Source organism: Xiphophorus maculatus, chromosome 9 (genome assembly GCF_002775205.1).
Source record: "Xiphophorus maculatus strain JP 163 A chromosome 9, X_maculatus-5.0-male, whole genome shotgun sequence".
NCBI classification, from domain to species: Eukaryota; Metazoa; Chordata; class Actinopteri; order Cyprinodontiformes; family Poeciliidae; genus Xiphophorus; species Xiphophorus maculatus.
The window spans coordinates 9352606-9377138 of NC_036451.1; the positions used below are offsets into that span (position 1 = coordinate 9352606).

The window sequence follows — 24533 nt, forward strand, 5'->3', positions numbered from 1 at the left end:
AGAGGGAAGCTGAGAGCAGAAGACGGGGAGCTTAGTTGAAATGCGCAGCGCATTCTTGCGTGGAGGGCGAAGCGGCATCGCTCCAAATAATCACAGATCTGATTCTGCTTTTTAACATCTGTGCTGGAGAAACAGACTAAAAAATAGTGCTGCATTGTTACTCGGCCTGCAACAAATATTTATATATTTTTTTTTATTTCCCTCCGTAAGTTGTGTCGCCCTGAAGCACCGAGGAATCCTTCTCAGTCTCAGCCCGGAGAGGGTGGATTCGTCACCAGCGCGCAGGAGTTGCACTGGGAAGATGTGGAGAAAATGGTAAGCTACATCAGAAAATGATGAATTAGAGCTGCATCACATAAAGCTGAACACGGCAGTTCTGCGGGGTACGAGGTGGTGCATGTAAGGGATTGATGGAAATGGGTCTGCTGGGATCTTGCGGCATGTGTCGGCTCATGCAGCTAAGGAGGTTTCCCATCAGTGGCTGGATACTGAGCGCAGTTTGCGCGGTAGAGCTCTGTACACGGGATCATAAAGCAATTATGGAGGTGCAGTTGGGTCAAGTTGGTTAGCCAATGCAACTAATAATAGCAGGATTGGAATTTAGACTCCATCAAAATTGCAGTGCAGTATTTATCCTTTTTATACAGGTATTATTACAGATCAAGATTCCTGCAGGAATTTTGTTCTAAATGACATTCACACATACATATCTGGTTATATCCGTTGCATGAAACAAAGCTCTTTGCATATAGAGGCTGTTTGTGACCTTGCACTGCTTTCATTGAAATCCAGTTGCAGCTTTTTCTCTTTTTATGGATAACATGGGCGGATATACATGAAATATCCTCCCTCTCTGCTGCTTCCTTCTGTCTGCTTTCTTTCAGTGCCTTAACGCCTCTAACTGTTTGGTTAAAAAGAGAAAGAGTGTGGGTGTATTCCAGTTTGCTTGTAATAGCCCACATCCGTCTGGTTTGGTTACACAGTTAAAAAAAATTAAACATTGCTGAGCTATTTGTTTACATTACTGAGTGTTCAGCTGCAGCCTCATTCATAAAGAGTGATGAATGAGTTTCACGTCCACCCTGCATCCTTGTTCGGTGCCAAACAGGTGCTACATGTTCACCTATGTCCAAAATACGAACCCAAAACACGACAAACAGCAGGGATTCATTTGTGAGAAATGTCGAACAGATGACTTGTTTATCCCAAAAGCCAACACAGCGTGTGCAGTTCCTCTTTGTTTAAATATGTTGTTCACATCTGGGTCCAGAAACCACAGAGTCTTGTTTAGATTTTTGTTTTTCAAATTGTGGCAGAGAAATACATCCAAATGCATAACTTGGACACTGATGTTAAAATATTTGGAGAATAAGGACACAGCTGTGAATGAAAAAGGCTGACATTTAAATCATCCAATTAGCCTGGTGTTGGCCGGCTTTCAGAGCAAAAGAGAGACAGAAAATGAAGGAGTGTAGGACAGAACGATGCCGGACCCAGTATGTGAACAAACAGTGTCTCTGGCGATCAAGAATAAGTGGATGCTGATGCAAACAGCTGCAAGAGATAAAGCATGAGCGTCTTTAAGGGGTATTGTTGCCTCTGGCTTGACAGAATACCTTTAATGTTGCAAGACTGAAAATAAATAGGGAACGTATTGATGAGCTTTGCACACATTTTCCCGGAAATCAATAGCAACACTGATGTAAAGTGAAAAACAAAAACACAGGTGTCTCTCATTTTAAAGTGTACACATAAGGTTGCAGCTTTAGTGCTTACAGCTGCATATAATATTTTTGTTTTCCAGGAGGAAAAATGCTTAATCTGAACTATTGCACTGGTTGATTTGGGCCATTGTTTTGCTGAAAGGTGAACCTTTGCTTCACCCTGAAGTCTTCTGCATTTCAACACTGATTGTCTTCTAGGATTGTATGTATTCAGATCCATCCATCTTCCAATTTATCTGGGTATTGTTCTTGTCTCCGCTCAAGAAAATCATTACTACAGTGCAACTCCACCATGTTTCACTGTGCAGTGTACCCTACATCACTCAACTGCAACGATTTCTTATAACTCTCTGTTACCAACTGCTTTGTCATTTCCACCTTCCTACAAAAATGAGATTTGTGCAGGGGCACAGTTGTCCAGTTCACAGATCAAACAAACTAATCTCTGCATCACCCCAGAATATCCATTGATGTCATGGATAACGTTCTGATTATTGCTTCTTTTACTCAAACTTTATGTTCATGCTGAAAGTCATGACTTTGTAGGTTTGTGGTTTTTCCATTCTTAATTTTTAAGTGATGGAACCTTGCTCTGTCAGATGTTTAAATCTTGGGACTTTGCTTTATGATCCTTCTCTCTGCTGTGTTGTTTGGTCTTCATGATGCCAGTTGTCCACTTGTGTCCTCTAGCTAATACAGAAGAGCTGACATTAAATTACACGCAGACCCTGTTTCCTAATTAGATGACTTTTGAAAGCAATGGCTTGCACTTGATTTTATTTGGAGGTATCAGATTAAAAATGGCAGAATACATCTTTGAATAACTTTTCAGATTTTACTTAGGAAAAGAAAAATTTGAAACTCAAATCAATTGCTTTCCACTTCAGAATAATGCATCATATTTTGGTTTGTTAAATAAACCATAATGAAATATATTGTCATCTGTGGTTGTAATGTGGCAAATTGTGAGAAAGTGAAATGGGTGTGAAAATGTTGCTCTGATTTTAAGGTCACCATTAAGTGGCTAACCAATCAAAGCAAGCGCTTTTACCATGATTTTTCTGAAAGTGATCCAACATTTGGCCCTAAAGCTGTGAAGATCAGGGGCCTTTTCCATGTGCTCATGCTTGCTTGTTCTTATTATGAGATCATCTTTAACAGGTTGAAGAGACCCTCATTTTTGTTTGTCATTATATCTCATTTTCTGACATTTACTGTACATTAAATTTGATCGCTGTGGTAACCATTTAGACCCATCTGGCAAATGGGGAAATTATGAAGATACTTGCTTTATGCAGCTGAAGCGTTTGAGTGTGGCCATGTAGAAAGAGATGACAGATATTTAGAGAAATTTACATTGATAAGCCTGAAAGAGAGTGGATTTTTAACTTGTGCTGCAGACTGGAACCTGGGACTATAAAGATGCTGCCAGTGTCGAGTATTATGGTGCAGCCATGCAGGCGACAAGTGTGTCTTACTGCCCAGTGTGCTGTGCGTAAAATCAGAAGTGTCTCTGGATAAAGACATTCTGGGAAGGAACTTTTAGTTATACTGTCCCTACGAATGCTGCTGGTTCTTTAATACCAATATGGATTTTTGCTTCTAATAAGAAATTATTTACCTCAGTGTTGGGTTTAAAACTTCAGCCTCCAAAAATTAAGATTTTTCCTTTAAACATTAACAAGTTTTTTTTTTCAGTTGGCCAATCCTTCATTGTCTTTGATTAATTCAGAAAACTAAGTTGAAACTGTGAACATGTCCTGTCCAAATCTAACATAAACAAACATGTTTATGCTGGTGTCAAATTAGCTTTAACCTTATTTTTTTAAATGGAAGGCAACGTTTTATGTCTTCTCTTTGAGGAAATTGTGTGTAGAGCTGCATGATATATCAAAAACATTCCTCATAACAATATGAGTGTCTGCAAGATTGCAATCACAAAGGACTAATAAAAGCAAGATTTGGTTGGGTGTTATATTTTAAGTGTGAATTATTCATGCTCTCAACACAAATGTCCGTGGATGGTTTCTGACTGCCCTTGATACCTGCGCCTGGTGTGTATGTTTAATGGGCGAAATGCTAAGTTTTTACAGAGGGTGGTAGAGGCTTCGTATTACAGTACAACACAAGCTTCCCTTGGCAACGGATTTAATTCTTATCTTTCTTAAGCTTGTACAAATTTAAATGGAATTTAATCACCACAATGTGACTTCAAAACAATTTCAAAATATAAAATAAACCTTAAAAGTGTGCCTTTGACCTTGTCGATAGCAGCTTGATATAGTATTCCTCTTCTGTTTTCACTTTCCTGTCCAATCATTCCAAACAGAACAGAGTAATAATATGTGTGTATATAAGGGAGCAAAGGTCATAGACAGTACTCATACTAGAACACTTTTGCATCCTCTGGGATTGGGGTTTGAAAACTGGAGCTAGTCAAAATCTGGGACAAAGCATCAGTTTATGGGACAAGGTAAAAAGTCTTTGCAGCCCAAAGAAAGAGAACACTTAGTGAATCACTCTAAGGATGTCCTGAATAAAATAAAAAAAAACAGCAATATTCTAAAATTCACATGCTCAAAGTTTGAAAAGTGGCCATTGAGAGCAAATTATTTAAACCACAAACTGTTAAAACACAACAATCTGTGGAGAGGTGATGCTTGGATGCTGAAACACTGCAACAGAAGGAAACTTGTTCTCCATCGGTCTCAGGAAGCCACATCTCTTTTATGTAATAATACAACCTAAATGCACACAACCACTGAGACAAATTACTATAAAATTGGCCACAGAATGTGTTAATAGTTGAGGTGGCGTAGCTCCTTGTTTGTTGGGAGTATCTCCTTTTGAGGAGAGCAAAGTGATTGTATGAACTGTATATATATATATATATATATATATATATATATATATATATATATATATATATATATATATATATATATATATATATATATATATATATATATATATATATATATATATATATATATACACAGTAAAGTTTGGACACAACTGTGTGTCCAAACTTTTGGTCTGTACTCAGTTCAGGTATATATATATATATATATATATATATATATATATATATATATATGTATATGTATATGTATATGTATATATATATATATATATATATATATATATATATATATATATATATATATATATATATATATGTATATATATGTATATATATATATATATATATATATATATATATATATATATATATATATATATATATATATATATATATATATATACAACCTAAATGCACACATTTAGGTTATAATGATTATGCATGTCTAATGTCCCGAATCTGCAATCAAAATTCATTCATATCAACTACATATAATCAGTTTGTTTCCGTGCGATGCCACAGACTCCTTACAATGTAGTGTATTCAACTCACTTGCCGCTGGATTAACCCTATGCGTTCCACCTGCTCTTTTTCTAATATAAACTCCATTGTGCCATTTAGTCATTGCCAGAATGTTGAAAGCCATAGTGTGTGAAAGTACAGTCATGGCCAAATGTTTTGAGAATGATTCAAATGTTAATATTTACAAAGTCTACTGCTTCAGTTTTTATAACGGCAATTTGCATATACTCCAGAATGTTATAAAGGGTGATCAGCGTAACAGCAATTAATTGCAAAGTCAATATTTGACTAGAAAATGAACTTTATCCCCCAAAACACATTTAAACTTCATTGCAGCCCTGCCTTAAAAGGACCAGCTAACATTGTTTCAGTGATTGCTCCATTAACACAGGTGTGGGTGGTGATGAGGACAGGGCTGGAGATCAATCTGTCATGATTAAGTAAGAATGACACCACTGGACACTTTAAAGAGAGGCTGGTGCTTGGCATCATTGTTTCTCTTCTGTGAATCATGGTTACCTCGAAAGAAACACGTGCAGTCATCATTGCACTGCACAAAAATGGCCTAACAGGAAAGAAAATCGCAGCTAGAAAGATTGCACCTCAGTCAACAATCTATCGCATCATCAAGAACTTCAAGGAGAGAGGGTCCATTGTTGCCAAAAAGGCTCCAGGGCGCCCAAGAAAGACCAGCAAGCGCCAGGACCGTCTCTTAAAAGTGTTTCAGCTGCGGGATCGGGCTACCAGCAGTGCAGAGCTTGCTCAGGAATGGCAGCAGGCAGGTGTGAGTGCATCTGCACGCACTGTGAGGCAGAGACTCTTGGAGCAAGGCCTGGTCTCAAGGAGGGCAGCAAAGCCACTTCTCTCCAGGAAAAACATCAGGGACAGACTGATATTCTGCAAAAGGTACAGGGAGTGGCCTGCTGAGGACTGGGGTAAAGTCATTTTCTCTGATGAATCCCCATTCCGATTGTTTGGGACATCTGGAAAACAGCTTGTTCGGAGAAGAAGAGGTGAGCGCTACCACCAGTCTTGTCTCATGCCAACTGTAAAGCATCCTGAAACCATTCATGTGTGGGGTTGCTTCTCAGCCAAGGGAGTCGACTCTCTCACAGTCTTACCTAAAAACACAGCCATGAATAAAGAATGGTACCAGAATGTCCTCCGAAAGCAACTTCTCCCAACCGTCCAAGAGCAGTTTGGTGATGAACAATGCCTTTTCCAGCATGATGGAGCACCCTGCCATTAAGCAAAGGTGATATCTAACTGGCTCAGGGAACAAAACATAGAGATTTTGGGTCCATGGCCTGGAAACTCTCCTGATCTTAATCCCATTGAAAACTTGTGGTCAATCATCAAGAGACGGGTGGACAAACGAAAACCTAGGAATTCTGACAAAATGCAAGCATTGATTGTGCAAGAATGGACTGCTATCAGTCAGGATTTGGTCCAGAAATTGATTGAGAGCATGCCAGGGAGAATTGCAGAGGTCCTGACGAAGAGGGGTCAACACTGCAAATATTGACTTGCTGCATTAACTCATTCTAACTGTCATTAAAAGTTTTTGTTACTCATAATATGATTGCAATTGTATTTCTGTATGTGATGACAACATCTGACATACACACATGAAAACCAGAAGGCAGCAGATCATGTGAAAATATAATATTTGTGTCATTCTCAATACTTTTGGCCATGACTGTACTGTATATCCAGTGGTCTTGCCTATTTTAATTCCTCATTTTCTGTCTATCCTTCGTTCACTGGTTTTGACCTCTCCCCTTGCCTCTCTGGGCATATACTTCCTGGTTTTCCATTCTGATTTTGATCACTGACTCTCGCCTTTTTTCTGCTTCCTTTGTAATCATCCTAAAATCTGCATTTCTGATAACAACCCCTTCCTGTCCCCTAACCGAGCTCTGTGTTGCTAGATTAGATTTGTCAGTTTTGTGGATTTTATGTGTTGTGATGTCACTTGGCAAGCTGGCTTTCCCCAAAAGTTATTGTTGCCTCACTCAGATCTCCACAAGCTGAATCAGAGCACCAGCGTCATCCTTTTGAGCTGCTAATTAGTGTTCCTCTGCCAGTTCTATACTCCCACCAAAATTGTTGCTTTTAATAAACTCCTTAAGCATTTCCTCTGGTGATTGTCATTTTGGGTCCTCAGAGTCAAGCAATTATAGAAAACAACTTTCCTTGTTTATTAATTAAATGAGTTTTAAGTTGCATGTATGTCTCCATTTGGGTGTATTTAATAAATATCCTGTTTGTAAACCTTAGATACTTTGGTCTAATGATGTCTTTCAACCTCAAGCCATAAAAACTAGTTTTAAAGCAAACAGTATCATACTTTGCCTCCATCTCTTCGCCAGCCATAACAAAAATTGTAACGCTTCCTTTTGTTTATTTTGGTTGTTGCCTCTGCCTCTGTTCACTGACAGTCTCTGTTTCACTGTTGCCCTTTCCCTAATTCTTAACAAGGTGCGGTCTCCTATTGTAATAACTATTAATCACTAATGATGCTGAATGAAATCTAAATACAGAAGCTGAAATTTTACAAATTGAAAATTAACTTTATTCTGCATCCACGCTCCAGTACAACTGAATCAAATGAATGCTTATTGACCAGGCCTTTGCAGAACTTACTGACATGCCAAGGAAATTATTTATTTTTTTGGTTGAGGTGTGTCGGAGCAGGGATGCGTCTAAAAGTTGCAAGACAGTAGCTGCGTTTCCATTAACCACAGAATTGCGCAAATTGAAATAACAAAAATGAATTCCTTCAATGGTAACATGTCAAAAAAAATAAACCTTCACATTTAAAAAAAATAAAAAATAAGATTTCCCCTTAGATGTATTTCACAAAACATTTTTTCATGAGTCACATGATCAGCCAGATGTGACTACTGGCAGAAACAACAAAGAAGACGATAGTAAGTAGTTTTAGGATGATGATTTGTTTTGTTGTTTGTTTCAGATAACGTGCAGCTGGATCCAAGATAACTCTCACAGCATTGCACAGTTCATAAAATGTTGTGTCATTTGAACGCGTTGAATCCATAGCTCTTCTTTAAAATTGCAGACTGCAATTCCTTGAAACGCTGCATATATGGCCGCTTCAGATTTTAAAGAGCTTGCTGCTCCAACGCCTGAATAAGACGTAAAATTCTCCTGTAAGGACTGATAATCGCTAGCACCAAGGCTTATTTATGAATATATTTCATGTAACTGTTTACATCCGTCACTGCCACAACTCCATTCGTATTTAATAAAAACACAGCAACTGCAAAATTTTATCTTTTCAACATTAGGAGTATATCAGTAAAGATTGGTAGTGGTAATGCAGCTAGTGGCTAGGATTGGAGTTAAGAATACCAGCTTTAAAATGAAATTATATAATCCCAATAACACAACCCTTGTTGTCCACAACTGGATTGATGTACGAGTTGAACTTGTATTTGACCTGCACCTACACCTACAGCTAACTCCTCCCATCACACAAGCTCCCAAACACAACAAAAAACTACCTCAGACATAATAAAAACAAATTCAGTATAGAGGATATAAAGGTGCCCTAAATCAAAGTACTCCTACTTGATTCCTTGCTGAAGCCGTGAGTAGATGTTTCACCATCCAACAAGTCATAGGGTGTACGTTCACACATACTGTCCGACACAAGATGTTGAATATTTTATATAATTTTGCAGGATGTTAAACATAAGATTTTGAACATCTTGATCTGCAAGATGAACATAAATCATGCAAAATTATTTAACATTCTGCAAAATTATTTTGCAGGATGCTAAACATAAGATTCTGAACATCTTATGTTGAAGATGTTCTTATGTTTATCTTCAACATTTCATGTTCAAGGATGTTGTATGATAGAAGTATTTTCTTAATCGACGTCCTGAACAGTATAAAAGAATAAAATGTTGACAAAAAAGTTACCAATTGTTGACTTTTTTCCCTTTCAGTATAGTTAATTCAGAAGTAATTACTTCACATTTATATGATTACAATAATGAACCTTTACTGTGTAAAAGAAACCTTATGACACTTGGTTTGTCGTAAAAAGAAAAGTGTAATACTGTTGATCGTTTTTTTTGTGTTGTGTAACAAAAAAATACATGATAAAAATGAATTAAATTGAGTTGAATTGATTAATAACAGATTGTTTCATTATGCAAAATAGATTTTGGATTTAAAATTCAAGTAAGCTGCTTTACTTTGGGGCTTTTGTTAGGGAGGGTCATTTTTGAGCCGTAGGACAAGGGCAGTAAACAGAATGTTAAGATCGCATGATTAACTCCCACATCACTAGAGCCCAAAAAAATATTTACCAAAAACAAAACAACTGGGATTTAGTCCAAAATTCTAAAATAAAATCAAGGAAGGACTCTGGAAAAATCAACAAACAATGACAAATTACTGATGTAAAATATGTAAAATCCAAAAAGTCATAATGTGGTTGGGATCTTTTACTTATTTAACAAAATGTATTTAATTACTGGTTTGGTGTTTTGGGACACTGCCTGTTTACGTGTCTCCCAGGATGATGTGATATTATTTTAATGGATCCTTTATTTTTTTTTGCTTCAAAGTGTTTTCTCCTCAGACTTGTGACGGCCCAGTTCCCAAATGAATTGTGGGAAAGACGGAACCTAATGGGAGCGAGAAACCAGGCCAGTTTTCATATCCCTCCTCTGTCCATTCCTCTCGGCCCACAAATTAACCAAGTCATGTCTTGGTGTATTAATTCCTCTCATAATTCTTTGAGCTAAATTTAGCGACATGGACTTGAGTGACTTGCAGAGATATTCAGAGGGAATTAGACCGTCTGAAGCTGGATTAACACATTAGATGATAAATCCTGAAGCAGAGAGTCGATTTAGTTCTCTCAATGACAGATAAAGAGAAGAATTTCAGAGGATGAAGTCAGGGTGGCTTTCAAATCCTGACAAAACCGTGTCCCAAAGGGCAAAACTTCTCTCACTTAAAACCAAAGTGGGTTACACCGCTCTCCCCTTTCCATCTTCCGTGTCTATCCAACACTGCATTTCATCACAGAATTTTCAAAGCGTTTCTGCAGAGAGCGCTGCAGCAATACAGGTGATTGATCATCACTGTGTTTCCTGTTTATTCCTGAGGGAAATAACTCCTCTCCCTGAGAGGATTCATCACGGCTAAGGCATCCACTCACATTCTCAAACTTTTTTCTTCTCCTTTTTGGTGCTGCTTTCCTCACACACATAAGTGGAACCCAGTGTGAAACATGTGCTTGAAATTAATCTGGAAGATGGACTTGCCTGTTTGTGTGTTGTTTTAATCAAGTACTTTTTAAACAGAGTTTCAGACATTACACACACTCAGGCTGACTGAGTTGAACATGAAAGCTACTGAGACTCATTAAACCGCTGATTACAGCTCGAGAGAGGACGGTCGTGAGCAGCTGCTGAGCTCACAGTCACGGACAAAAAAAACCCAGAACTCCCCCCAAAAAACAGGCCCACACATTCTGATTTCCGTTTTTGACCAACTTTAAACATAGTGTGTTGAGCTGCTTACACAGCTGTTTCCAACATGGTGTTGGTGTCTTTTTGAGTTTAAGTGAAGCATATTATATTCAAATTGGCCTTGGGCAGTAATATGGTAATTTGTGTCTTGGAGTATGCAGGAACAGACAATATAATTTCAAAAATCGCCACTATAAACTCTTGAGTCCCTTTTTATGTTATGGCCTAGAAAAAGTTTGAAAAAGCACAGTGGGAACTAGGAGAAAACTGTTTTTTTTTGTAATTTTCACAAATAAAAATCCAAAAAGTGCTTTTAGATCCTTCCATTAAAGTTCTGCCTATATGTCTAAGACCTTGCTCAAGAAAGGAAATCCTCCAGAATGATCCTGCAACTTCCATGTTTCACCATGTGAATTAGGTTTCCACCACACATGGATTATGCATGTAGGCCATTTTCAGGTTGTTGTTTCCTTGTAGGTTGTGGTTGCAGCAAACTTTAAATAATATTTCTCGTGAATTTCTTCTTACTACTCTACTCTGGCGGCCAAATTTGTAAAGTACATGATTGATAGCTGTTACTGTATATAAGTCAAAGTCTCCCAGCTGAGCTATGGATCTCTGCAACTCTTCCAGACTTACAATCAGTCTCTTTGCTCCTCCTTTGATTAAGCTTCTCCTTGCCCAGCATGTCACAGCCATGCCTTGGTAGATTTGGAGTGGTGCTATGTGGTCACTTGTTCACATGGTGATTTTTACAATGAAATGTTCAAAGGTTAACATACTGTTAACTGACTTTTCTGGTGTTCTTTTTATTTGGTCTTCATAATTTTGTTTGTTTGCTAATGTCTCTAATAAAGATGTGAAGAATTTACAGAACATCTTTATTTGATATTGGTTAAATTATAACCTAAAACTTTTGGAATGAGAGCTTTTTTTTGGAAATACTTGAAAACTCAGTGTCTGCGATGCTACATGCAAATGTGATCATCTGTTTAAGTAAATCTTTATTGTATGTAATCTTGTTGCTTCATTCTGTAACGCTAGATAACTTCAGCAATTTGAGCTTAATGTTTTCTCTCCAAAATTTTTGTCTACATTTAATTTGAAATATCTGCTGTTGCTCCCGTAAAAGGAAACATAGTCAAATCCAAGAGAGTCTATTTCCAGTTGAGCAGAAGAAGAAGCAGGGGGAGGCTGCAGGTCCACGTGCTCAAGTTAAGATCCAAACTCAGCAGCTCTCCCAGTCGTTGCCATTGACAACGCTTGCTGCTGGCAGGGTTTGGTGGAGTAAGAATGCCAAGCTGCCATGATCTCCCTGCGGGACGAGGCCCGAGCGCCTGGTCCTGCTACTTGGCTTTGTTCAGCAAAACCCTGTTGGCTTGACTCATCATGTTGCATGCACCCAAGCCTATTAAACACTCACATTCACAAGCTTGTAATTGGACCATTTTCATCAGAAAGCATCAACTGCACAAAAAACAGAGTACAGTTTACATAATTGATTAATCCTATTGATAAACAATATGTTTGATTTTTTATGTACAAAATCAAAGCTTTACAGTGTCGTTTGGTAGCAAAACTATTTTAAATATGCATAAATGTCTTTGAAAGGCTTTACACTTTGTTTTCTTTGCTCTAAACCCATCCGTACCTTATATTAGGAGACGAGTCATGTTTTGTGAGAAAACTTTTAAAAAGAAAGAGTTAGAATGCATAGCATGAATAAAATACAACAATAATAGCCTTATTGCCCCACTATCTGGACATTCAGGTGGACCAGCAGCAAACTGAAAAAAAAAAAAAAAAGAATAAGAACCTATACAGTGAGGGCAATTTTACAACTCAAGAGAAATAACACTGTAGAGTTAGTAAAATCTGCATCTAAATAAATTTGCAACTGAATAAGGATGTTTAACTAATGTGTATATTTCTGCACAGAAAGCATCAACAGACAATCACTCATTTTTAGTATTCATTATTTTCTTGAAACAGATTCAGAGTTGAACTTAGTTTAATAGAGGTTTGTTCAAACGCAAAAACTCTGAACTGGATTTTTTATTCAGTTGTGCACTTTTAAAATACAGCTTGAAGGTTGTTGCAGTGCAAAAGGGCCATGTGATGAGAAAGGACGTAACATCTTTCCTTCCCACTCTGGTTTCAGATCCCGAGGTGAACTGGCATCCCGCTGTGTGGCGTCTGTGCAGCTGCAGAAACTCTTGGAAACAACCGAAGAACAAAATGTTTGCTGTTAAAATCAACTTTCTAACCCTCGCCCTTCTTCTAATTTTGCCTTCGGTAAGTTCTACATTTTTGTGATTCATGCTTCAGTTGACAATATAAAATCATCAGGATCAGAAGCCAGCTTAAGATCTGAATCTCACTCATTGAGATTGTTTGACAGTTCACAAATTACCAACGTAGCGGGATCAAAACAGGGCTTCACTCTGTTTATGTTCACAGCAGAACATAGAAAAAGCTTTTTCTGATTTGAACTCGTGTAATTCTTTTTAAACAATACAATTAATTTAAAAATGAATTATTTGTTTTAACTTTTTTTTTTTAAAAAGTGGATTCAATATAGACCAAGAATTGGGTGGACAAGGTATGAAATGTTGTGAATTTTCTCTAATGAAATGGTTATGAATGGAAATGTGATCTTTCCTCTAGGCAATATGGCTAGATCCTATTTTTGAAACAGACTCATCTTTTATGCCCAGTCCATAAATGTTCAATACAGAGGCTAATTTCATTAGCCTAAATTCTAGCCTGTTCAATTTATTGCAAAAAATGTTTTAATATTTATATTTGGGATCATTGTATTGCTCAAACCAATCCAACCCAACTGTGTACAAGTTTGAACCATCTGGTAAATAATTTGAGGTGTGTTTGAAATAATCCTGTTTGTTATTATTCCATTGTGTGAGGCAGCAGAACCACTGGTGCTAAGGCATTTATGCATCATGATGCTACCATCTCTGGACTGAAAGCCTCCCTGTGACTCCTACAGACATGGTCATTGTGGCCAAATGGTTCAAAATTGTTCTTGCCTAGCCACAAAATTCCTCTCTCGAAGAATGAAATGTCTAGCTCCTCACAGGATTTGTTCATGTGATGAACAAATCCCTACATGAATCCTCAAGCGTGAATGAAACAACACATTTCAGTCATGGTCAATTTGTTAATTTCAGAGCAAGGACTTCTTTTGTGGTCAGCACCTACTTAGTTTATGGTGATACAAACTAACTTCAGTGGATAGTAACATTGAGCATTAATACAGGGAATTAATGCTAATTCCCTGTATTCTAATGGGAGTTATTGGGATGATGCAGACAGATGTTTGAATTATCAGTTTAAGTGTAAGAAAATAAAGTAAACCAACCGAGTCAGCTGCAGGTGTTGACATCATCTGAATAAATTCAGTAAACAAGGATTGATTTTCACACACTTAAAGTAACCATATGGAGTGTCTGCATCAATAATTCATTGATCAGCATGTGGCAGGAACAATGGATAAAGATCTTCTCTCATCATTTATTCAGTGTTTGTTCAGCGTTATTCTGGGTTGTTAACTGTTAAAAGTTCAACATTCCTGATCGGTCATGAACATTTTCAATAATTGTGCTTCATTTGTGTATTATTATTATGGAAGGAAGATATTACAAGCCCTTTGTCTTCATTGGGATGAATCAGTTTCTAAATGTGTAGCTGGGGTTTCTTAGAGTTTCTCAACACTACATATACAGTAACTTCACTAAAAGACCTTGTTTAGATTTTGCTGTTGGAGGATTCAGTTTCAAGTGGACAGCTCTGAGCATGAGTCTTCACACCTGGCAGTAAAATAAGGCTAAATTTAAGTGAGCAGACATCATTTTACAGGTTTTTGTCCAAAAGATTTATTAATTACAGTTAATTACAGAAAATAATCTCTTCCCTTGAAGTTCTACACACTAATACCCCCTTATAAAAAAAAAACATTTTGAGATTTTTGCAAATTTAATAAAAATAGAAGACTAAGTATTCACAACCTTTGCCAATGTCTCAACATGATTCACACAATTAATGTCTTTATTTATATACTTTTTATCTATGTAGAGGTTCTGTATTTTATGCTTCTCTTTTTTTCATATTAAGCTCACCATATTTACATTGTTTTTATTGTGTGCATTAATATGTCAGTGTGCTTGAGTCAATTTGCTGTTCTGTTCATAACCACGTTTGACTTGTTCAGCACTTTGGTGAAATTCAATTGTTTTTAAATTGCTCTATAAATAAGCTTTGACTTGACTTGATCTCTTTTCGCTGCTAAAACTCAATGTTTAAATGCTCTCCTGACGCACCCTTTAGCTTTGATGTGACGTCTTCCTGCCCGGCGCCTGCACTGAGACACAAAATTCACATAAAAAGACCAATTAAATATCTCGTTGAGCCTGCCTCACTCCTGCCGTCACCACTCAGAGGAGCTGTAAAAATGGTGTACGTGGACTTGACCTCCATCTCTGTGGTCGTATCTCAGAACTGTGACCTCCTTTATGATCTCTGTCCCCTATTGTGAAGACGTCACTGCAGCAAACACCTCTTTCTGTCCGTGTCTGAGTGTTTTAGGAATAAGTTCTGGCCTGGACCAGTATGAGAAAAGTGCATGCCTGAAAGCCTTTGTTTTCACCAGACTAATGCGGTTATTCCAGGGTCAATTCGCATTGGGATGGCTGCCAGCCGCTGTGCAATGATTTGTTTAACTGTGCTTAAACAGTTCCCCGAGCGATGACCTCTGCTATTTGTGTGTGGGTTTTTATTATTTTATTTTCCAGGGTTCGAGGCAACAGGTCCCCTCTAACTGCGTCATCAAGAGGGAGCAGGAGAAATGTATGGAGATGATGGCTCTGGAAGATTCAGACTCAGAATTTGGTAGGTTTTTAATTCCTTACCGACATAGTAATTGTTCTTTTAACAGTTTTCAATGAGGAACTAATTAAAATAAAGTAACACTGAGATTAATAATTAGAACATCTTGAGGGTCGTCATACTAATGAGTAGTAGATAGTTCTACCAGCTGTGGTTAACTCTGACCTGCTTTGTCTGCAGGGAGATGATAAAAGGCTTCTCTGTGCTCCTCTGTGTGTGTAAATCTGCCTTATTAGCTGCATAAAAACAAAGAGAAATCTTTTTTTTTTCAGTCTGTCTCCAGTTTTTATACAGAGATCTTGATGGTTTTGGGACTTTAAAGTTTTCTCATGATCATGATGAAAATTCAATCGGATTAGTGACTGATGGGCATCTCTCTGGCAGTAAACGAGTTGGATGAGGGGGAGATTACTGGTTAAACCATTTGTTTTTGAATCTGGGACATGCTTAAAACATCTTGGCACTTAAAGATGTGCCAAGATGTTTTAAGATACCAGTGATCCAGATAACTTATTTTAAAGCATTTCTGTTATTTAGTTTAGTAGAAAACATCTCTTATTTCATAAGGAAAAATATATGTGTGATTCTGCAATTTACTGAAGCCAACCAACTGAGCGCTGATCTTATAAAGTGATATTTTGATGTTTTTGTGAATGTGCAATGGCCTTTTAAAGCTAAAACGAGGTGTTTGTGTTCACACTGTGTCCTCAGACTGTCCGTGGTTCTGGGACAATCTTACATGTTGGCAGCCGGCCAAGGTCGGAGAGGTGATCCAGATGAACTGTCCAGAACTCTTCTCTCAGTTCATGAGTGAGGAAGACTACGGTGAGTCCTATCATATTATTATATTTACTAGAAGCTCTATTTACACATTCTAGCAAAAAAGCCTTTGTTTCAAGTATTTACATTTCAAAACATTATTCAAAACATTGAACAGGATCAGTTTCTTTGTAACGTTTGGATATGTTGTTTTATCTCCCTTTCATTTGTTTATTTTTCCTATTTGGATGTAATGAGTTTTTTACTGATTCATTCAAAACTTTTCACATTTATGCATGATCAATTGATTTTTTGTATATACTTTCTTTTTTTCTGTGCCAACAGAATTGGGGAAGGTGAGTCGTAACTGCACAGAGTTTGGCTGGTCAGAGCTCTTTCCTCATTATATCGAAGCCTGCCTGTATGAGGAAGGAAACAGCAGCCACCCTGTGAGTTTATCACCGGCTGTCAGGTTCAGATCTTCATATTGCAGCCTCTGTACTCAGTTCTTATTGTATTCATGTTTTTTTTTCAGGATATGTATTATGTGTCAGTGAAGGCTCTGTACACAGTGGGCTACAGCACCTCTCTGGTGTCCCTCACCACAGCTATGGTCATCCTGTGCAGATTCAGGTGAGACTTTCAGAGGAAGGAAAAAATGTGTTATTGATGTGTTGCACATTTCTTACAGATAAAAACATAAAGTAATACTTAAATAGTTTAATGTGACTAAAGCTTAAAAAAATCTGATTGAAAGTCAGAAGAAATAAAGCTACTAAAAATCATTCATCTAATCAAAAGTCAAAAAGAAAGATAACAAGGACAATACTTGATACCTAGATGTGTTTTTTTGTCATTGGAGAGATCCAGTAGCTGCTTGAAGGTAGCAAGAATCACATTTTAAGGAGTCTAAGGTCAAATTTGATTCTGTGCGATCATCCGTGTTGGTGTGACTGCAGAGTGTTCAAGGCTCGGGGGGGGGGGCAGTTTCACAAACTGTCTGTATGGATGTTTAGGGTCTGAATCTGCCTGAGGGGAGTGTGATGAAGAGGTGGTTCAGTTATTCGGGGATGTGTGTGGTCCCGCAGGATTTTTGTGGCCCTTGTGAGGAAGCAGCTGCCCAGTGTGCTGAACGCTGCCCAGCAAAATGAAAATGCTGCCAAAATTCTGATTATAATGTTACAATTACTGCAAAACCAATGAGTGGAAGATTATTTGCCATTTAGATAAAAAGAAACATCATCTGGTATAGCAAACCAGTAGATATGCTAACATCCATTAAGATGAATGGATTCAGGTGATGAACAAGTTGTTGGAAACCAGTTTCCCAAATGTCAGTCATGCAAATGAGTTCATTAGCATTTTGGCTCAAAAAAATCATATATACAGTATATATATATTTCCACTTGATTATGTATCATTTTGTGTTGGTCTTTGATATAGAACTAAAATACACTATGGTTTTTGGTGGTAATGTGAAAAGGTTTGTATGCTATGAATACTTTATACAAGGGAGCAAATTTTCAAAAGTGTAAAAAAAAATCACAACATTCTAAAACAGAGATCTGTTTATGTTTGTGAACTAAGTCCCAATATAAGCTTTTTCTGATCCATTGCATTTATGTTTCTTTTTACTACTAGTTGATAATGTTTATCAGCAGACCAAATAAATATTTGAATATGATCATCTTCAGCATGCAAAGCTCTTCTTTGGTTTCCTCACAGGAAGCTCCACTGCACCAGGAACTTCATCCACATGAACCTTTTCGTGTCGTTTATCCTGAGAGCAATTTCTGTCTTCATCAAAGACAGTGTGCTTTATGCAGAGGAAGACAGTGACCACTGCTTCATACATACTGTAAGTTACATAAACACACACACACATTCACACACAGGTCTTTTCTTTCTCTTGGTGATTCTTAACTCTGCTTTCCATCGTACCTGAAGCTGGAGTGTCGAGCTGTGATGATATTCTTCCACTACTGCGTCCTCTCCAACTACTTCTGGCTCTTCATCGAGGGTCTGTACCTCTTCACTTTACTGGTGGAGACTTTCTTCCCTGAGAAGAGATACTTCTACTGGTACATTGTCATCGGCTGGGGTGAGATATTTAAACCTAGTCTGAATGAGGTGGTCAAACATTTGGTGCATTGATTACATCAGTGTTTGTGATTTTCAACAGGAACGCCAACAGTGTGTGTGACCATCTGGGCGGTCCTGAGGCTGCACTATGATGACATAGGGTTGGTTCTAAATAATTGATGAAAGAAATCTTGTGCTGAGGTTTGTGTGTGCATGTTGTGAATATTTTTTGCTCTCTCAGGTGTTGGGACATGAATGACAACGCTGCCATCTGGTGGGTGATAAAGGGACCTGTTCTGGCTTCAATTATGGTGAGAAACAATGATAAAAACACTACGTACATTGTCTTGATAATATATACCGTTTTACGGTTTCCACATTTTGCTCCATTACAGATTTCTTCCAAAGCCAGTTTTAGTACAACTTTTTTTAAATTAAAGGAGGTTTTCTTGTGTCTTTAAGGACTAATATCCACAAATGCCTGAATGGTGGTGTAGTGTATATGCAACATTCAAAATAGTGTCTAATCAGTTGAATTTACCCAAGTTGAGCAAAATCAAGTTGTTGAAGGTTTTCAAGGATGATTGGTGGAAAGCAGAAGCACCGGAGCTGTTTTGAGTGGAATAGGAATAGATGTGTACATATGATGTTTAAATGTTTACATGCTGTAAAAATTAACAAAAAAATATTTCAAATGTCATGTTTGGTGGTTTTGTGTAAATGAAAGAAAATAAAATGTATTTGTTTTAGAATATCTAAAGTAAAAATCTGGAAAAAGGAAATGGGTTCAAGTTGCTGGTGAAACTACTTTGATAAAATATTTTCTATTGTTGGATGCTTTACACAGTTAGGTCAAATAACTGTAAGGGAAATACTGCCACAGTTTTTCTATTACTGACACAGATTAGTGACATTTTCCTGTGTGTGTGTGCATGTGTTTGCAGATAAATTTTGTACTCTTCATTGGTATCATCGTCATCCTCGTTCAGAAGCTGCAGTCCCCAGACATCGGTGGGAATGAGTCCAGTATTTACCTGTGAGTAAATCTTATTTAACATTGTATGTCTGTATTAAAAACATTTAAGACTAATAACAAGTGAAGCGTTATCAGTACTTTGACTACTATAAGTGTGCTTAGGTTTGCTATTAACAATCGTAATATAACAATGGCTAAATTACTCAAATATTGGCTGTGTTGCAGGAGACTGGCCCGTTCTACTCTGCTGCTGATCCCACTGTTTGGGATCCACTACACTGTGTTCGCTTTCTCCCCGGAAAACGTCAGCAAGAGGGAACGTCTTGTCTTTGAGCTCGGTCTGGGATCCTTTCAGGTGACTCCGTCCACTTCCTAAATAACCTGTTCAGCTTATTTACTCATAGAGCTTTTACATAGAGAAATGTGTGACTTGAACCTGTGTCAGACTGAATCTACAAATTTGGACTAATTTGATCGAAACATTTAAAAGCGTTTACCTTGGTTTCTCCCTACTGACAGAGAGAATAAATACACATTCACTTCTGAATAATTATTTAATGTCTGTTGGAATACACGGTTTTACAAATCCTAACCGTTTTTGCAGGTCAGTAAGGTGGCTTTCTAAATTAATCACACTATGTAACAATGGTACAATCTGGCATATTATATGTTTGCATCTCCTTTTAGAATAAACTTACATTGTTCTGCATATTGCTAAGACATTTGTGTTGCAACTTTTATTGCAGTAGCTTAAAGTTTAATCGAAAAACTTACAAAAATCCAAATTTGATTTAATGGCTGAAACGCAGAGGCTTGTTTTGCAGCAGATGTGGTTCAATGTTCAGTTGTGTTTTATTTTCCTCCAGGGATTTGTGGTGGCTGTTCTCTACTGCTTCCTGAATGGAGAGGTAAGTCTCAACTTAAACATTTCAAATCATCTCATTCAAGAAAGTGTATCAATGCAAGATTCAAGAAACAATTTGCTCCGTATTCCAGATATTTAACTTACAAAACCTAAATTGACTGGTTGCATTTTTTTTAATGATTTTACTCCTTGAATTTATTTTTACTTAATAATTTATTGTTAAAAAAATATCCTTTTCAATGGTGTAGTTGCTCTAAAATCTGCAATCAGCTGCTCATCATTAGACAGAAAGAATGACCTCACGATGCTAACGCAAAAACGTTTTAGAGGTATTTCATTTGCAGTTACATAACAAAAATTAAAAGAAAATCTAAGCTAAGTTTGTAGCATTAATTGATATGTTAATAATAACAAGAATAATTTTTCAAATTTACCCATTATATTAAATTGGTGTTTTTTTTTTTACATGTGTGTGTAAAAACAAAAAGGCGATCGAAATGAAATAAAAAACATTGTGAATTAAAAAAAAATTGATGAGTAATAATAATTGTAACACAGAAGTATGGTGGATAAGAAAATATTTTTTTGAAAGAAAATAGATAATGATGGAGAGAAAGAATACAATACAGAGAAATTGATATCTAAAATGTAGAAAATACAATAAAAATAGAATAATTAAAAAAAGAATCAAAAACCTTTAAATAAACAACATAAAATAATAAAAAATAAAATATCTCAGTTGATTAATTAAAAGTTGTATATGAAATAAAAATAACAAAAAATAGTCAAACTTTTAACAGTGAAAAGTTTGACTTTTAAAGCCATATATTGTAATTGAAATACTAAGTAATGTCATATTTTCTAGATCAAAATTCACTCAAAGCGAGCAAAGTTTTGTTTTCTCGATGGAGTTTTTAAATGTCTGTATTTATTCTTGATTCTTTATTTTCTGTTAGTCAGTTTTTTGTTAATAAACAATTGCAATAATTGATTACGTGCTTTTTCATAGTTAAGTTTTTAAAATGTAAATTTTTTTAATGTAGCATACTGAACCTGACGACTCATTAAGAAAATGTTAAGAAAAATATCTTTTAAATGTATTTTATCTCCTAGTCTTTTGGTAGAAATTATATGCTTTATTCAATGTTTTCCTTTAGTTTTTATGCTTTTTAGCTTATCCTTTTGACATGCAGATCCTTTTGGAGCTTTTTTTCCAGCTGATTTTGATTCAGCACAGATTACTTTAGGTCAGTTGTAGAGAGTGAAGGGCAGCGAGCTCGTCTCTATCCAGCGCGGTCCATTAATAATGACCTTGTGAAGTATATCCCTCAAGGTGCAATCGGAGATCAAGAGGAAATGGCGCAGCTGGACGGTGAACAGGTACTTTGCTGTGGACCTGAAGCACCGGCATCCTTCGCTGGCGAGCAGTGGGGTGAACGGGGGGACGCAGCTGTCCATCCTCAGCAAGAGCAGCTCGCAGATCCGAATGTCCAGCCTGCAGGCCGAGACCCCGGCCACCTGAGTGGCCCCTGTGGGGATGTCTCTGCTGGACCTGCCGCCGCCGCCGACCCCAACCCACCCACCATCGTCCCAATGACCAACCTCACCGACCCGTTCTTCAACACAGACCCTGATGAATCCACCATGGAGACACAGCTGAACTCCAGCGACCCCAAACAGCCTCTTGTGTGAACCTGAATGTGCCAAATAAGGACTCACTGCACTCTGCTGTTTCCTGGCTGAAACCTTAAGAAGTATCGTCATCTGTCTCTACGTGTTGTGATAGTTTTAAAAGTTGTCTGGTGCTGCTGAGCAACGTGACGGGACCAGTCCGTTAATTAGGGACGTCCTCAAACTGTTGATTCCAGTCCGTCCAAATGTTCCTCAGCATTCCTGTTTAGCTCGTAGCTGCAAAATGACACTAATCACAGAGCTGTAAATACATTAGAAGACTTTTCATTTTACATTGGGTTTTATTTACTCTGAAAAAAAACTTGCGTGACAGCTTCAGTGGCTTTGCAGGAGCTGTTGTTGTGACTGTCAGCATATCTTGTACATTTTGAATCGAATTAATCCTGTCGCAAAGATGACTGAAACGTTAGTGGAGAGTAAAAACAATAATCTGTGTTGCATCAAGCGAAATGTAACTGTGGCTTAAAGAGCTTACTCCAAATTCCACGCCGACATTCAGGATAAATCTGCCTGTCTTGCACCGATTTCCAACACTGGTGTCTATAAAGCTGCGAGACTAAGTTCATGTAGTGACCTTTTAAAGGACAAAGAACCAGAGAGTACCTGCTGGTGTTTGTGTCTGGTTTTACCTACAACATAATTATTTAGACAAACATCTGCAGGCAATATGATATAAAGTGACTATAAATGATTTATTAATATTATTCCTTACTGTCAAGCTGTGACTGCTCTATAGCGAACATTTGTGATGAATCCAAGCAGACAGAAGAATGTCAGGAAGAAAAATAGCCGGTGGTTTTCGGAAAGGAATGTTTTCTACCGTTATGTGAAAAGCCAAAACAGACGCAGGGTTTTGATTCTGATTTTAATGTTTGAGACACGCTGAGGTTTGTTTAATACGACCACAAACACCTCTTTTCAAAACTTCAGCGCTGCTCAGAGGACAGCCACCAGTACAAAAAATGTCAATGACAACATTGTGAGTTCATACACTTGCATGAAGTTGAAGTAACTGTTGTTATGCAGTTGTTTTTGTCTTTCTCTCTCTCTCTCTTTTCTGAGAAGTCAGTGCTTTAACTGGATGCAAGGTTTATTTTAGTGTTGAATGGGCTGCTGTGGAGACAGAGCATTGTAATATTAATTATTCTGTCACATCTACTGTCTCTTTAGCAGAGATAATGTAAAGGTCTTCAATGAAAGGTCTACATCCTCAGAAACCTCAATCACTTTCCAGTTTCTGTTTTTGAGGTATTTGGTGTCTTGTTGCTTGAGAACCCAAGAGGAAGGATTATATAAAGTATGGTTTTAAAAAAAAGTACACCCTGTTTTAACTGTTTACATATCACAATGATAAAATGATCAGGCTTTTACCAGGTTGTAAAATAATTTAGATCTACCTTCAAGTGTCAGAAAAGCATAACCAAGTCCACACAGTCAATACTTAGGAAATGAAGATGAAGCAAAAATGAAGATGTGTATGAAAACCTAAATACATCACATACTGTAAATCGGCTACTTGTGGGACAGATTTTAGTAGCAGAAGCTCTCAACAGTCATTTTCTTGTTCGACTGGATCAGCCTTTCACACAGTTCAGATTTTTTTGCCACTCTTCTTTCCAACCATTTTTAAATCCATCAACATTTGCAGATATTTCTTTTTTCACAGACTTTCAATCAGATTAATGTCTAGACTTTGACTAGGACATTAAACACCTTCATTTTTTTTGCTTTTCCAGTCATTGTAGATTGGCTGCTGTGTTTATCATCATCCTTTAAAACTTCATACCTAACACTACCGTACGTGACAGTTCATCTGCTGCTTTGCAAAACTAAATTGACCTGCCATGTTTTTTCCTTGAACTCTCTTCACACAAGCCACATCTATTCAGTCCTTTAATCTGATTACTTTGTAAATGACCCTATTGGTCTTTTCCAGATGGATGGACCACAACAAATGTTTCTCCAAGGTTATTGCTGATGACTTTTCATCTGTTAAATGTTCACCAGCAAACTGAAAAGATCCTACTTTCAACGAGGTGGCCACACTTGTTTATTTGATCAGATCATTTAATACCAGAACCTGGCTTCTACATTCCACCTTATGTCATAGTCAAACTGAAAGAGTCTACTTGATTTTTCCATCTTTGAGAAATAACTATAAGGTAAATATGTTGTGTTCTGGACACCTGATGTTAGATCAAAAATACTTTTTACTACCTGGTTAAAAAAAAACTTCATGTTTATTGTTGCCTGACACATAAAACCCTCCAAAATGAAAGAGGGTGTACTTTAATTTTACAGTGATGCCAGAAGAAGATTTTTATGTTAATGCGTTGTATTCCTGTCATTCCAAATATGACTTATTTGATTACTCGCTGAGTTTTTGCTTTGGAGAGGTTATTTTTGCAGATGTGTCCTTCTGTCCACTGAATCTCAACGCTCCACACTGCTTTGTGTCTCCAGAAGTGCCTTCAAGCACAAAACCAGTATTCTGACTTCTGTTTAATAGTTAGCTTTTAAAAACAAAAATGCAAAGTAAAACAAGGGGTTAATGCACAGTTTTTCCTTGCTTGTGGAAAAAATCTTGTACTTAAAACATGGAAGCCCTGAGAGTACTTTAATCATTTTCAAG

General features: G+C 37.2%; 1 protein-coding gene across 2 annotated transcripts; it reads left to right on the top strand.

Annotated features, from left to right (window-relative positions):
- Positions 1 to 23542, top strand: LOC102227857 (pituitary adenylate cyclase-activating polypeptide type I receptor). Of its 2 annotated transcripts, none has more exons than XM_005802308.2 (14): positions 1 to 315; positions 12787 to 12920; positions 15434 to 15530; positions 16239 to 16352; positions 16632 to 16735; positions 16822 to 16919; positions 18012 to 18144; positions 18234 to 18387; positions 18469 to 18529; positions 18610 to 18679; positions 19313 to 19404; positions 19570 to 19699; positions 20211 to 20252; positions 21530 to 23542. In XM_005802308.2, the coding sequence occupies exons 2-14, from the start codon at positions 12864 to 12866 to the stop codon at positions 21899 to 21901; spliced, it is 1524 nt and encodes a 507-aa protein (XP_005802365.1). In that variant the 5' UTR covers positions 1 to 315; positions 12787 to 12863; the 3' UTR covers positions 21902 to 23542. The 2 variants fall into 2 exon arrangements, with proteins under 2 accessions (XP_005802365.1, XP_005802366.1); XM_005802309.2 differs by having other exon boundaries at positions 2 to 315; positions 21543 to 21824.
- The last annotated feature ends 991 nt before the right edge of the window (positions 23543 to 24533 follow it).

What these genes read in the sequence shown, in the direction of transcription:
- LOC102227857 (XM_005802308.2), top strand. Translation starts at nt 12,864, where the DNA reads ATGTTTGCTGTTAAAATCAACTTTCTAACCCTCGCCCTTCTTCTAATT. An exon ending in TTCTTCTAATTTTGCCTTCG is followed by an intron (nt 12,921 to 15,433) that starts GTAAGTTCTACA and finishes TTTATTTTCCAG; the next exon opens with GGTTCGAGGCAACAGGTCCC. An exon ending in AATGAGTCCAGTATTTACCT is followed by an intron (nt 19,405 to 19,569) that starts GTGAGTAAATCT and finishes GCTGTGTTGCAG; the next exon opens with GAGACTGGCCCGTTCTACTC.